The sequence below is a fragment of the Naegleria gruberi genome, assembly GCF_000004985.1.
Source record: "Naegleria gruberi genomic scaffold NAEGRscaffold_58, whole genome shotgun sequence".
NCBI lineage: Eukaryota > Heterolobosea > Eutetramitea > Acrasida > Naegleriidae > Naegleria > Naegleria gruberi.
This window is the reverse complement of record NW_003163269.1, coordinates 173932-188427: the sequence shown is the minus strand read 5'-3', so window position 1 is coordinate 188427 and position 14496 is coordinate 173932. Positions and strand designations below refer to the sequence as shown.

The window sequence follows — 14496 nt, the reverse complement described above, 5'->3', positions numbered from 1 at the left end:
TCAATCTATTTTTTTAAATAATTGATCTTCCGATTGAATGAACATGGAAGTAGTATTATGAACGGACTTGATCATCATCAATTATTATTATTGAAAAGAAGAAGAATAGAATTTTTACAACGTATAATATAACAAACTATTTTGTTTTTCAATCATCACATTTAAAAATCCAACAAGCACAAATACGTCCTAACATATAAAAACAGCAATTAGCTAACAAAACTCTTGATTCGCATCTCAAAAACATGCACGAATTTCACTGATGATGAACCTGATAATATAGGAAACAAAACCGCTCCAATAGGCTCAAAACAAACTGTAATTCATCATCACAAACACAAACAACAAAACAAGTAGAAAAAAATGTCTGCCTTTGATGATTCAACATTTGGCGATCAACAAGAACAAAAACAACAACCGTTGGGTAAACCAATGATTGCCTACGGATTGGATAATTTCAGATGTGATAGTGATGATGAGGAGGAAAAAGCACCAGTTGTTGCTGCTCATAAACCAGCAACTGGATTTAGAAATACAAATTTTGTCTCGAATTTGATTTTGAGAGTCGAAACTCATTTGGATTTGACTACGCCAGTGAGTGGTAGTAAAGCATGTAAGTTTTTAATTATTGGTAGATGAATAATTAATTCAAATCAAATATGGAATTTAAATGAATTTTTATGAATTAATGATGAAATTACATGATGGAATTTGTTAGTAAAGGGATCTTCATTCGGAGAAACACAATCATATTATATTGGTCCTAATGGTCTCATCTTTAATGATGATGATACATCTAACGAAGCTAAAAAACAAATGAATATCCCATATGATGATTTGGAATGTTTCAAGTTGGGTACTTTGGGAAGTGGTAGTTTTGGAACTGTAGTACTCGCAAAGCATAAACAAACTGGTCAAAAGTTTGCTCTGAAAACTATTAGAGAAAAGAAGGGAGAAAATCCATTTGGTGATGATGAATCTGATCAAAACAAACTTATATGGGCAGAGTTTAAGGCCATTTACGAAAGTGATCATCCTAATCTACTCAAAGTGTACAATTGCTATTTCAAAGATTTGTGTTTTTACATGTTGCTTGATTATTGCAATTGTGGAAGTTTGAAAGATGTGTTCAAAGTAACAGAAGGAACAACTGAAAGAATGATGTCTGTAATTGTAGAGAAAATTTTGAAGGGTCTCCAATATTTGCAAAAGGAAAAACATATTGTTCACAGAGACATTAAACCTGAGAATATTTTAGTGGACTATGATCAAAATACACAAAAAGCTGAAGTTAAAATTGGAGATTTTGGTCTTTGCGGTCACAAGAAGGAATCTAACAAGGATATTGGAAAAACAATGTTTAGTACTGTGAATGGTACCAAAATTTACCTTTCACCCGAAAGATTACAAGGGTATTCCTACAATTATAATTCTGATATTTGGAGTTTGGGTGTATTAACTATTGAATTAATGACTGGTGTTCACCCTCTAAGCACACTAACAACTCTCTCACATTTTGATATTGTAGATAAATTGGAAAATATCCAGAATGAACTGTTACAAATATTGAATAATTATGATGCCACACTAAAACCAGAAAAGAAACTGAGTGCAGAATTTAAGGACTTTATATTGAAGTGTTGTGAACCAACTAAGGATAAGAGACCTTTCGCTGAAGAATTACTGACTCATCCATGGATTATGAAATTTAAGGATGGAAAGGATAATGAACAATTATTCTCACTTTGGCTCAAACAGTTCTTCATTAAGAAGAAGGCTGTTACAAAATAATGTACATATAAAGTTTCATTTCACCAATTTGCCAGTAATTTCTCTTGATAAAAGGATGACTCAATAATTTTACTACTGAACAATAGGTATGCTTTTATTATCTTATTCAAGGACGACACTTCATTAAACTAAATCCTTATCTCTATAGGAGAGAAGTTTCTTTCTAAAGTTGTCAAGGGCCATAAAGTTGTGTCTGAATTCCATCTCCTCGAAAATTCTTTTCAATTGATCAATACTAAATATATAGTCTTGTGAATTGTTTTCCTTCTCATTCTTCTCTCTTTCTAATAGATGACCAATTGTTTTAAAGATATGAACTGATTTGAGAATGCCATTCTTTACAACACCTTCATTACCAAATACAGCTCTGGAGAAACCATACGAAAACTCATTCACATGCTCAGACAAACAATCAATCACATATGGAAGATCCTTATCCAAATTTCTAACAAGTGCCAAAACAAACTTCTCTACAATAAACTCCCTCTCTGGAATGGTCGAGCAATGTCCAACAAATCTCTTGAGAACTTGCAAGATGTGCTCATCAACTTTTCCACTGCCCAAAAATCCTTCATAGAAAATTCGTGGACAATCCAAGACAAAGTGTTTGAATTTGGTGTGGAAATAGCGTTGGACTAGTTTCTTCTCGACACTCCATTCCATTTCCTGTTCTTCTTCTTCAAAGATTGGAACCCAGCCAACATTTGACGCATCTTCACCTTCAACTAATTCACGAATTGGATTCGAATCTAGAGATTGACTCAATCGATTGTAGGTATCTGTCAATTCTTCAATGTACAATCTCTTCATTTCGACCAGTTTCTCCAACAGGAAGAAGTATGCTTTCGGCAAATCTCTTTCTAATGCAATTTCCAGCATAATCTCAAGCTTGGAAACCTTTTCCTTAGCATGAAGTGGACAAGTAGCATTCACCAAGTGATTATTATGTAAAGTTGTGGCCAAATTGTAAAAGTTACAATTCACAGATTCACACAACAGAATTGAGAATAAATCAAGTGGATGGAAGATGCTGTAAAATTTCATATCTGTGAATTGCATCAACTCTCCAATGTCATGAGTGCTCAATTGACGGAAGAGGGAAAATGTGAGGAAGGGATGGTTGATTGTATCGAATAGAATGGCTTCACAGCTGAGGATTGATCAATTTTGGTTTACAATAAATTGGTGGTTGACCAAAAAATTGTTGTAAACTACTTACCCATGTTGTGCACACAATACTAATAGAATTGGATTCATATGAACAAACAACGCATTGTTAAATCTAAGAACAAGTTCTGGCAATTCCTTTCTTGAATGATCTTGATATGTTTTTCTATATTGTAAACTTTCGAATATTAAATTCTAACAAACTACTTACGAAACAATCCAATTCTTCAAATAATTATTAATAATCGAAGGTTTTCCAAGGAAATGTGTTTGCAAAACAGCTTCTCTAGCACTTGAACAAGCTAACGAAAGTGACGATTCGAAACAATCCTTATCTGTCATGTATTGAGAAATCTTCTTGAAAATATCGAATATCGGATCACTAGTCATGAAATGTCCAGGTGCTTCTACGATATCTTCCAACTGAAGGCAAATCTTATCTTCTGGAAGGGAAGCTCTTCTCTTACCCAAATTTGGTTTAGCTTTTTCATTGGGATTTGTAAAATTGAATGAAGATCTAAACTTTGAAGAAGGACCACTATTGTTGCCAGTTATACTTTCTTCTAAATTCTCCTTTTCCAATTCGAAATGTTGCATAATTGCAGAGTTTCGTCTTTTTTTCAAAGTTGGTGCTGAAGATGATGCAACTGATTGGGATACATTAGAGGATGTACCACTCAGAGGCATGAATGGTTGTGAAAATAGGTTTGAGGACATTTTTTCTATCTAGTTTCGTTTGGTTTCGTTGGATATTCAAAGAATAATCTTTTTGGAAACTTCCACAATTGGATAATTGCTGCAATTGATTGAGAAATCTCGTTCGAATCCAACAATGATCTCCAACTACTCCAGCAGAATGCAATGCACCCTATTGGATAGATTCTAATAGTGTAGACTAATCTTGTTAGTGAAATATTCTTATTGAAAGAGTGCGCATGTCACGATTTTTAAACATGGCCAAAATACGAAGTTTCAATTTCAAAAATTTCAATTTTAGAAACCACAATTTCGTTGGACCGAAGAATAGAATAATTATTCGAAACGTATGGACTCATAGAATTTCAAGGAACTGTACTGCAACTTGATGCGATTGTTTATGTGAATAAATGAATGCTCCCCAACTTTGGTTCCTGCAATTTCATCTTTTAAATTTCGTTTTTAAAAATTTTTACATAATTTTTGATTTCAATCATTCGGTTGACAAACAGTAAAAGGAGTTTTTCTCCATTTGCCCATAAATGTCCAACTCAGCACATTGTAAAACCCATTTCACCTCAAATCCACTTTCGAATATAAAAAAAATATTTTAATTTCACATCACCAGCCAACTGTCAACAATGGATTCCCACACTCATCCAATCACTCCACCACACTTTGAAGAAACACAACCAATCAACGGTTCTTCCACCACCTCTTCTCCACCTCCTTCCCATCCTCTCTCATCCAACAATTCACAAATTGGTCAAGAACGTTCAAAATCCTCATCCTCCTCCTCCGATCATTCAATTTCGTATGAAGAATTGCATGGATTGCATCCATTGGAAAATGCAAAGAAAGTTATTGTTACTTATAATAATTATATTATGACTGATGAGTTGTTGAAATTGCAAAATGGTGATTGTAAGGGTGGATTGAATCATCATGGTAAGTTGAGAGTGTTTGTTATTTGGTTTCGAATAGAATTTTTAAATATTATCGGAAATGTAAAAATTAATGTGATCGTCATGATAATGGTTGATGTTTGGTGGTAAATAATTTAAAATAGATGAACATTTATTCATTGTTGTTCATCAAAGTTTCGAATTATGGTTTAAACAAATATTATTCGAATTGGATTCTGTTCAAACTGTTTTGAGAAAGGTAGTTAATTATGCAACCAGTCATTCCAATGAAGATGTTGATTTGACAGTTGAACAAACTCAAATTCTTGTTCACAGATTAAATAGAGCTGATCAAATTCTTCGTTACACTTTGGGAACTTTTGACATTTTAGAAACCATGCATCCAGCTGACTTTTTGGAATATCGTTCAGTAATTGGACCAGCAAGTGGTTTCCAATCTATTCAAATGCGTGAATTGGAAGTCATGCTTGGATTGAGAGATTGTAACAGAAATATGGGAAGTAGAAATAGTTTTGAAGAAGATTTACAACATGATTTGATTGGTATGAAGAGATTGAAACAAAGACAATCTGAAATGTCTGTTAGAAAGTTGGTTTATCGATGGTTAGAAGAAGTTGTTTATCCAAAGATTCCTGCAAATCAATTCATTCAAATCTTTTTGGAAAGAAAGAAGGATCATTTAATGTTCCAAAAATGTCGATGGTTTAATCCAGAAACTGAGATGCAAACTATTCAAGAACAAATTGAAAGAGAAATGAAACCTGCCAAGCAATGGATTCATATTGAGGATACTGAAACTCATATTAAGGGAAGACAACAATTCAAATTTAAGAAACCATCCACAAGAGGTTGTCCATTCTTTGCTCAACAAGAAAATGTCACTACTGAAGAAAAATGTCCAGTTACTGGAGCTAGCTCTGAAAGTAATACTCCTGCTGCTGAAGAAGAAGAAAAACCAATGAAGAGATCAGTGAATGAAAAGATTGAACGTATTAAGAAACGTCGTACTGCACTCCTCTTTATTATGAGTTACAGACATCATCACATGTTGTGGGACTATGCCAATTTATTGGATAAATTAGTTGCTTTGGAAGAAGCTCTATTGATGTGGAGAACTCGTCACGTTCGTATGGTTGAGAGAATGATTGGAACTCGTGTTGGAACTGGTGGCAGTTCTGGAGTTGATTATTTAGAACAAACTCTCAAATATCGTGTATTCCTTGATTTATGGGAAAGTAGAAGTCACTTTGTTCAAACTACCATTTTGCCATCTGTTCAATATAAGACAGGTGAGAATATGTTTGTTTTTGAGAATAAATTGTAAACAATTATTGTAAAGTTTGAAATTTATTAATCTTCAGAAATATTTATGGAAATATCCCAAATACGATAATTTGAGTAAGATTCTTGATCAAGAATTTGTCTTTTTAATTTCAATTTAATTGCCTAAAACATATTTTAAATTCCTTTCGAATATTTAAACTAAACTTACCAAATTCTTTTCAAATCTTGCAATCAACTCAGCAATATTAGAAAGTCCTCTATTCAATGCTTCATCCTCAGCATTTCTTCCATACTATTATCCAAATTTAGCAATTAAGTTTAAAAAATTAAAAATATTTACATAATTCTCAATTGTTTTCTCAGCACCAGATCTCAACAATATCAAAACAACATCCACATAATTATACGAAGCAGCAACATGAAGAGCTGTATTCTCTGCCCTCGTCACTTTCTTATTCAAATCCAAATTTTCAAACGAACACAAATATCTCACCACATTAGCTCTATTCCTCCAACAAGCCAACGTTAAACAAGTCATTCCCTAATCATCCAATTCATCCACACGCACAAACACACATTCAATCGATTCAACTGAGAAGAACTATCCAATCTCAATAACCTACCTCTCCATTCACTGCATTAATATCCTTGCATGGTATTTTCCTAATCATTAAATCCAAAATACTCAACTCTCCACACTCTGCAGCCACATGAATATTAAAATAGTGATCGGGAATGTGTTCACGATGCGCAATGGCATGCTCTATATGTTTGATATTTCCTCTTCGGATTGAAGTCAATATTCCATCACTTGAATTATCGAATATTGGTTGTGTCAGTGATGAGGATGAATTTGCATTCGATCGGGTGATTGTTTGGGTTGAGTTTCCTTTCATTTTTTTCTATTTTGATTTCAATATGAAATAGTGGCATACAGAAATGATTTGAAAAACAGTGGATGACATCATTGCTACGTAACCTCAATTATATTTAAAGAAAATTGTTAATCTTCTGGAATACAATGGGGACTCCTACTTTTTGAATTTTCCTTCATAATCTCGAATTTTGTAGAGTTCACCAAGTTCATCATATTTAAAAAGATAGTTTAAAAAACCAAGTTCATCTCTTCCATAAAAAAATGAAACGACAATTAAAAGAAGAATCCACTAAAGGTGCAAAAAAAACAAAACGCGACGAAATGAACATGAATGAAATGATAGAGTTGGCAATGACTGATCAGGTTCTTGTATTCGGATCCGAATCAGCAACTCTATCGTCCATTAAATTGAATAATGTTGAGTGTCCTCAGGAAATTCTCTCCTTAATTCTTGATTATGCAAATGTTGAGGCATTGCAAAACATTAAATTGGTTTCGAAGAGTTTTTATGACCTTTCTGTGATGGATAAACGTTATGAGAAGGCCATGATGGAGGAGTTTCCATTGTATTCTAGAAGATTAAAGCATTTAAATGAGTTTAATGGCTTGGTGATGAAATTGTTGAAGAGAAGATTTGTAACAAAGAATGATGATGAGAGACTTGAGAGATTGTTTTGGTGGATTGTTGGAAAATCAGAAGGAAAATGTGATAATGTTGAAAAGATTATTGTGGATAATTCATTGGTTGACATTGCTGCTAGGATTGAAACTAAATTCTATAAGGTTTTGGATCATTTGGTTAGTATTGGAAGAGATAATGATATGGATGATTTTGAAGGTTTGTTTTTTTATTATTGAGCTTGTCAAATGACAATTTGATTAGATGATGGTGGAATGTATGCTGTGTGTAAAATCATCTCTGAAGGAGAAGAATATTACAACAAGATTTGTGCTGACCCTGAATCAGGAGCTGAGAGTGAGGGATATGAAAACTACATGTATCCATTCAATCGAACAACTTACATTCCAGAGGATTATTCTGAATCTGAACTTGAAGAAGTCTATGAAGCATTAGCTTCTGGTTATAAAGCATTCAAAGAATTGAATTTGTAAATCAATTAACTCTAATACAACAGTAGTAATAACAATTTCATTAATTTTCATTCTTGAATTAATTTGAACTTTTTGAACATTCGTAACTTTGGAAAATAGCACATGTTCAAAAGTTCCTCTTCCTTCAAAATATTATCCATCTCCCAATGAAACAACTGTTGTATCGAGGTCACTTCAGATGAAGATGGATAACAAATAGAACTTCTGCTTTTTAGCCTTGAAAATAATTCAAAACCTTCAACGTTTAAAATTTATTTAAAAAATTTAAATTAAAAAAAAGAAGCTAGAGTGTAAATTTCGCTGTTACATTTATTTACTGCCAACAACAATAACGCAAGAGCAGTTTTTTACATTTAAAGGTTGGATCGCACAATTGAATATAGAAAAACAAAACTATTTATTTAAAGCAACTTATTTATGATGAATTCTAGACAATCATCATCGGAAGAACTTTCTATTGAAGAAGTTGATAGTCATTCCCAAAGAGACCATGAAAGATCTCAAGCAGTATCACCAACTTTCCAAAATGAATTTATTTCATCTTCTTCTCCGATGATTCAAAAATCATCAGGTGAACGTTTTGATCCAGCTACTCTCCCTCTTTCATCAGGAAGTGGATTTATGGCCAACTTGAATTTAATGTGGTCATATATAACTGAAGTTAGTACTAGACCAAAGTGGTACTCATTCATTTCACCACAAGGAAAGGAATATTTACAATCCATCATGAGAGCAAAACGTGAACAACAAGCCCTTGCTGCTGCCAATAATAATAGTGCTGACACTCCAAACTTGGTTGCTGCTCTCTACAAGTTTGATGTTCAAAACAATTCCGTAGCTGAAAATTATATTTTGAATCCTTTCTGGAATTTCATTACTAGTAGAATTTTCCCAGAGTGGTTAGCTCCTAATGCAATCACTCTTTCTGGGTTCTTTTGTGTTGCCCTAGTTTTTACAATTTCCGTTATTAATTATTATTCCTATGTGATAACTTCAGTTACATCACAAGCTTTTTATAACTTTACATTACTTTTAATTTCATTATTGATTTTCTGTTATAATACATTGGATGGATGTGATGGAAAACAAGCTAGAAGAACTGGTAGTAGTAGCCCTTTAGGAGAAATCTTTGACCATGGTGTCGATGCTTTGAGTTTGACAATTTTACCATTGTCTTTCCTCATTGTCTTAGGAGAAACACCGTTCAGAATAGCTTCAAGCGAATTTGGATACTTTATCGGTGATATTATTGTGCCTGCTCTTCATATTGTTATGATGTTTGCCTTCTACACTGCTCACTGGGAACACTATCACACTGGAAGATTTTACATGGGTTTTGTTTCTGCTAGTGATGGTCAATTTGCTGTTATTGGTGCACATTTGGCTGCTTTCATTTATAACATTATTGTTCCAAGCTATTCAGTTGTTGGATTGGGTAATATTTCATTCCTAGGAGCTAATGTTGGATTTTGGGTTATTTTACTCACCATGTTTAGTTCTGCAATGTCTCCAATCACTTCAATTTATCATGTTTTCAATTTCTACAAACAAAAGTCAAAGACAGTTTCATTGGACGAGGATAGCAATAATGAGCCTATTGATTTGGAATCTGGTTTGCAAACCAAGGAATTCAAAGATTCTCAAAAGAGTAATATCATCAAAACCAAACAAGAAATTGGTACTGCCACATTGGATTTAGGTGTTTTGGTAGTTATGGCTGTTTTATATTTATGTATGAGTCTTATTGCTAGAGTTATTCCATCTGATGTTATTGGTGATAGATCATTCTATCAAACTCACTGGATTGGAATTATGGTTGTTGGTGGTTTTGCTTTTGGCATCTTCTTGACAACAATGAATATTGCCCGTGTCAGTAATCAACCTTATCCAAGATATACTAAGCAATATCTTGTCATTGTCCTTCCAATGATTGTCTTTATCTTGAATGGACTTACAGTTATTTTCTCAAAAACTGGTGCAACTCTCATTAATTCAGTTGCCCTCCTTTCTATTTCCATTGTTTGGTCTGCTTTGGCTTATTCATTCTTTGCTGTTTCTGTTGTAAGAGAATTGTGTACAAATCTTGGAATTTATGCTTTCAGTCTTGCCAAGAGAAATATGGGTGTTGAAATTCCAACTCTCTCCCCTCTTGTAAGCAGTATTACTTCACCAACCACAAGTACTGATGACAATGAAAGCTCTCCAACTAGAAGATTGTCTCCATCCAGAGAACAACTTGTGTAAATTTCATCTACAGAGGTCAACCTGGTGAAATCTATTGTATAAATGTACAAAAATATGGCGTTTATTCCAGTAAGTGTTTTTAATTTTAAAAGGAGAACAATCCATAATCGTCAAATATTCCAAAAATGAAAGCACTGATAATCTCTTATAACTTGAAACATTTCACACATTTCACACACAACAATGAAAGCAATCCAACAATGCTTTATAAGGCCACCTCACAATCTTACTAATTTTCATTGACCGTGTCCATAATCATCCTCATTGTGTTAAAATAGTTTTGGCCCAGTAGCTTTTTTGTGTCTGTTGCCAAAGATCCTTTTATGTGCCAAACTCAAATCTGAACAAAACACACACAAAGCCGCAATATTATTTTTTGCTAATACACCACAAAAAAAGGCCTCAACAATACAACAACATATCTTCCTCACCAATATCATCATTTCGTACTGATTACCTCGACCGACACAAGAAGAAGAATATATTGATAGGCTTTATAATACTTTATCATCTGGAAAATCATCATCTTACAATTTGAATTTGTACAATACACACTTCTTTAATAACAACACATTAAACTCTATACAAAATGTCTATGCACTTGAAACACGAGATTATCAGCAATCACGAAGCTGAAAGAGCAACAACTAATATTGTTTCTTTTAGATTAGACTTTTTACATACTGGTACGATAGGAGGTTTACCTGTTTCGGATCAACCTGGTAACTTTAATAATCCTATTGATGTAAAAATTAGCTTTGAACATCACACAATATTTGTAAGCGATAATGGAAATCAAAGAATTCAAGCTTTTGATTTGTTTTCACAAGAATTTAAATATACAATTGACACTCCCGATAAGCCATTGTATATGGCTGTTGATCACAAGGATGATTCCCTCATTGTCACTTGTGAAAATAGTTGTGTATATAAGTATAGTTTGTGTAATGATCACAATTTACTTTGGTCTTTGGAATCAAAAGAACTCTTATCAAAACCACAAGGTATTGCTGTTGATGATACAAATGGCAACATTTTTGTGAGTGACAGTAAGGTTGTTCTTGTATCCCGTCAAGGTAAATTCATTAGACACATAGGAGGTGAAGGTAAAGGCCCAATGCAATTCCACGCACCAAATGGTATTGGTATTTCAAATAGAGACAATTTCTTAATTGTGACCGATATGAAAAACAATAGAGTTCAGATCATGTCAAAGAATGGTGACGATTTTATTTACATGTTCGGTAAGAAGGGTATTTCTAATTCTGATTTCTTATATCCAACAGGATTAACTGTTGACAAGCCAACAGGGAATATCATTGTTTGTGACAGCAGTAATAATCGCATTCAGGTTTTCTCACCAAGAGGTGAATTTATCAAATCATTTGGAAGTAAGGGAAATGGACCTCTCGAACTCGTCAATCCAACAGGACTCACCATCAATATTAGAACTGGTGAATTATATGTTGTGGATAATAAGAATAATAGAATTCAAATTTACAAATAAATTATCAAATCTCAAACTCTATATTACATCCATTTGTAAACATTCCTCAGAGATTATTCTGCTCATGAATATCATTCATTGCACAAAGAAGAAAGAATTAGAAGATTATCATCATTCCTTCATGTTCAACAAAGTAGAAAAAAATGAAAAGAAGAAATTCTTCGTCCTCTTCATCAAGTTATTCATCGTCCTCATCATCGGCTTTATCATCATCGGAATCGGACGATGACTTTGAAAGACAATTAAAAAAGAAGAGACAATTGGAAGAACAAATTGCTAAATTAAATACTGCTGTAAAGAGTGATGATCAAGAAGTAAATAATGAAGAAGAGGAGGATGAAGATGATTATGGCCCTGCCATTCCAGGTATGCAACCAACAACAACTAGTAATACAAAATCATCAGCAGAGGAATCTGATGATGATGGTTATGGACCAAGTATTCCTTCATTACCTCCAACAACAACAACAAATAATAATCAATCATCACTAGCTGTTTCCTCCTCCTCCGATGGTATTGAAGCCTCCTCATCAAGTATTCAACAACAGGAAATTAGTAATAATAATCTAGGATCTAAAATTAAATTATCAAAGGAAGAGAGAATTGATCAATTACATTTAGGACAATTACCAGAAGGATTAATGTATGAATGGTCTTATATGCATCGTGATTATATTTGTTATGTACTTGTAGCTCCACCATCAAAGGTAACAACCAGTAGTTCACACAGTTCTACTCATTTCATAATTACCATGTCTAAGGATGGTCATGTTAAATTCTGGAGAAAAACAATTGATAATATTGAATATGTGAAACATTTTACTGCTCATAATACTTCAGTGATGGGTCCTTTGAAATATGGTACCATGGCATGTGATGGATTATTGGCAGCAAGTATGACTAGAAGTGATTTAAAGGTTTATGATGTTACAAACTTTGATATGATTAATGTTTTTAGTTTTACAAAACCTGAAGAACCAACTCAAAAGAGAGAATTGCATCTATGTGAATATATCACTAAGAAACAAGGAAGTGCTACTGACAAAATACTAGGAATATTCTTTGAAGATGGAGCTATTGAATTTTATGATCCATGTAATCCTGATGCTACATCCAATGACCCAATTTACAAGTACAACGTTGCTGGATCTATAATGATACATCGTTCTAAGATTACTTGTTGCAAGTTCAATTCAGTTTTTGGAGCTATGATTAGTTGTGATGAAAAGGGAATGATTGAATACTGGAATCCACATACTGGTAAATTCCCAACACTTGAGGAAGCAAACAAATATTTATCTACAAAGCAAACTAATCTCTTTACTTTCAAGTACAAGTCTGAAACTTCACTCTTTGAATTGGCCAAACAAAAAACCTATGCCATCAGCTTGGATATTTCAAAGGATGGAAAATCGTTTGTTGTCTTGTGTAGAGATGGTCATGTTAGAGTTTTTGACTTTTTATCTGGTAAAATGGTGAGAGATTATGATGAATCTTTGCCACTCCAAGAAAATTTACAAAAAGCTGCCACTAACAAGGCCTTTATTGAAACTTTGGAAAATATAGCATCAACAACATCTGAAGATCCAACCCAAAGCGAGGAAATCAAAAAATCTAAGATTCTTTTAGAAAAACTCAAAATGGAGACTAATGATTTGGAACTGTATGCCACTGACAACTTTGATTTTGGTAGAAGAGTTGCTATTGAACATGAAATTGAGCAGGTTATTGATAGCAAACATTCTTCCAAACCAATTAGTAATCCTCTCTTCAAGGATTATCATTCAACACCACATGTTCTCTTTGATGATAGCTCACAATTTTTAATTTATCCAACTATCTTTGGTATCAAATTTAGAAATATTAGGACGAATCGTGTCGATAGACTTTTGGGTAAAGTGGAAAGTACTGAACGATTTATGAATATTGGGCTCTTCCAAGGTATTATTAAAATATCTAGAGCAGAACTTTCAAAACATAATGCCTCAAAAAATTCCAATGGTTCCTCTCAAATGTTTACAATGGGTGACTCCGACGAGGCCAGTATTATTAAATTGGACTATTTGGACCCTACTTTATTCTGTTCAGCCTACAAGAAGAATAGATTTTACATGTTTAGCAAGAGAGAACCATCAGAAGATGATGAACATACAGGATCTGTTCATCAACGATTTGCCTACATTACAGCTAGTGCTAGCATTGGTAGAGACATTTTCAACGAAAAACCATCAAAGGAAGAAATGGAAATTGCTAATGCTATTGGAGAATCTGCATCATCTCTTAGTGGATTTGGAGGAAAGAAAAAGATTGGAAAACTTGCCAAGATTGCCACCATTCACACATCATTTGGAGATATTCAAGTTAAATTATTCCCTGATGTTTGTCCAAAGACTGTGGAAAACTTTACTCAACTTTCTTTGAATGGATATTATGATAATTGTATTTTCCATAGAGTTATTAAGAACTTTATGATTCAAACAGGTGATAATGATAATCGTGATGGTACTGGAGGTACCTCAATATTTGGAAAGGAATTTGAGGATGAATTTTCACCAAGTCTCAAACACGACAGACCTGGAAAGTTATCAATGGCCAACAGAGGACCAGGAACAAACAGCTCTCAATTCTTTATAACTACTGTACCAACTCCTTGGTTGGATAATAAGCATACCCTGTTTGGTGAAGTGATCAAAGGAATGGAGGTTGTTCACTCAATTGAGAGTGTGCCAACAGATGAGTTTGAAAGACCAGTTCTCCACGACCTAAATGTCAGTACTACTAAGAAGGGACAAAATCTTTTGGATATCGCCATTGTCAATGTTGATATTGATGAATTTATGTAAATAAATCAACCATGAAATACCAATTATTTATTTATCACAAAACTAATT

At 33.5% G+C, this 14496-nt stretch overlaps 8 protein-coding genes across 8 annotated transcripts; 6 read left to right on the top strand and 2 right to left on the bottom strand.

Annotated features, from left to right (window-relative positions):
• Nucleotides 1-363: 363 nt before the first annotated feature.
• NAEGRDRAFT_59359 (serine/threonine protein kinase) lies at nt 364-1816 on the top strand (the record flags this gene model as incomplete). Its single annotated transcript, XM_002671849.1, has 2 exons — nt 364-613; nt 719-1816. The coding sequence occupies 2 exons, from the start codon at nt 364-366 to the stop codon at nt 1789-1791; spliced, it is 1323 nt and encodes a 440-aa protein (XP_002671895.1). The 3' UTR covers nt 1792-1816.
• Nucleotides 1817-1914: 98 nt separating this feature from the next.
• NAEGRDRAFT_73112 (uncharacterized protein) lies at nt 1915-3675 on the bottom strand (the record flags this gene model as incomplete). The annotated part of the gene is made up of 3 exons (XM_002671783.1): nt 1915-2941; nt 3011-3124; nt 3170-3675. The coding sequence occupies 3 exons, from the start codon at nt 3673-3675 to the stop codon at nt 1915-1917; spliced, it is 1647 nt and encodes a 548-aa protein (XP_002671829.1).
• A 582-nt stretch (nt 3676-4257) lies between these two features.
• Nucleotides 4258-5915, top strand: AM30 (uncharacterized protein). The gene is made up of 2 exons (XM_002671848.1): nt 4258-4602; nt 4724-5915. Exons 1-2 carry the CDS (start codon nt 4296-4298, stop codon nt 5902-5904), a joined length of 1488 nt encoding a protein of 495 aa, XP_002671894.1. The 5' UTR covers nt 4258-4295; the 3' UTR covers nt 5905-5915.
• Nucleotides 5916-6057: 142 nt separating this feature from the next.
• Nucleotides 6058-6760, bottom strand: NAEGRDRAFT_73110 (uncharacterized protein; the record flags this gene model as incomplete). Its single annotated transcript, XM_002671782.1, has 2 exons — nt 6058-6156; nt 6488-6760. The coding sequence occupies 2 exons, from the start codon at nt 6758-6760 to the stop codon at nt 6058-6060; spliced, it is 372 nt and encodes a 123-aa protein (XP_002671828.1).
• Nucleotides 6761-7002: 242 nt separating this feature from the next.
• NAEGRDRAFT_73109 (uncharacterized protein) lies at nt 7003-7854 on the top strand (the record flags this gene model as incomplete). Its single annotated transcript, XM_002671847.1, has 2 exons — nt 7003-7579; nt 7625-7854. The coding sequence occupies 2 exons, from the start codon at nt 7003-7005 to the stop codon at nt 7852-7854; spliced, it is 807 nt and encodes a 268-aa protein (XP_002671893.1).
• A 420-nt stretch (nt 7855-8274) lies between these two features.
• NAEGRDRAFT_73108 (uncharacterized protein) lies at nt 8275-10098 on the top strand (the record flags this gene model as incomplete). Its single annotated transcript, XM_002671846.1, has 1 exon — nt 8275-10098. One exon carries the CDS (start codon nt 8275-8277, stop codon nt 10096-10098), a length of 1824 nt encoding a protein of 607 aa, XP_002671892.1.
• A 398-nt stretch (nt 10099-10496) lies between these two features.
• NAEGRDRAFT_81410 (uncharacterized protein) lies at nt 10497-11625 on the top strand. The gene has a single exon (XM_002671845.1). The coding sequence runs from the start codon at nt 10688-10690 to the stop codon at nt 11603-11605; it is 918 nt and encodes a 305-aa protein (XP_002671891.1). The 5' UTR covers nt 10497-10687; the 3' UTR covers nt 11606-11625.
• A 123-nt stretch (nt 11626-11748) lies between these two features.
• On the top strand, nt 11749-14469 carry NAEGRDRAFT_81409 (uncharacterized protein; the record flags this gene model as incomplete). Its single annotated transcript, XM_002671844.1, has 1 exon — nt 11749-14469. The coding sequence occupies one exon, from the start codon at nt 11749-11751 to the stop codon at nt 14446-14448; it is 2700 nt and encodes an 899-aa protein (XP_002671890.1). The 3' UTR covers nt 14449-14469.
• Nucleotides 14470-14496: the final 27 nt, after the last annotated feature.

Coding starts and splice junctions, on each gene's coding strand:
- AM30 (XM_002671848.1), top strand. CDS start 4,296: ATGGATTCCCACACTCATCCAATCACTCCACCACACTTTGAAGAAACA. Junction 4,603..4,723: donor GGGTGGATTGAATCATCATG/GTAAGTTGAGAG, acceptor AATTTAAAATAG/ATGAACATTTATTCATTGTT.
- NAEGRDRAFT_81410 (XM_002671845.1), top strand. CDS start 10,688: ATGTCTATGCACTTGAAACACGAGATTATCAGCAATCACGAAGCTGAA.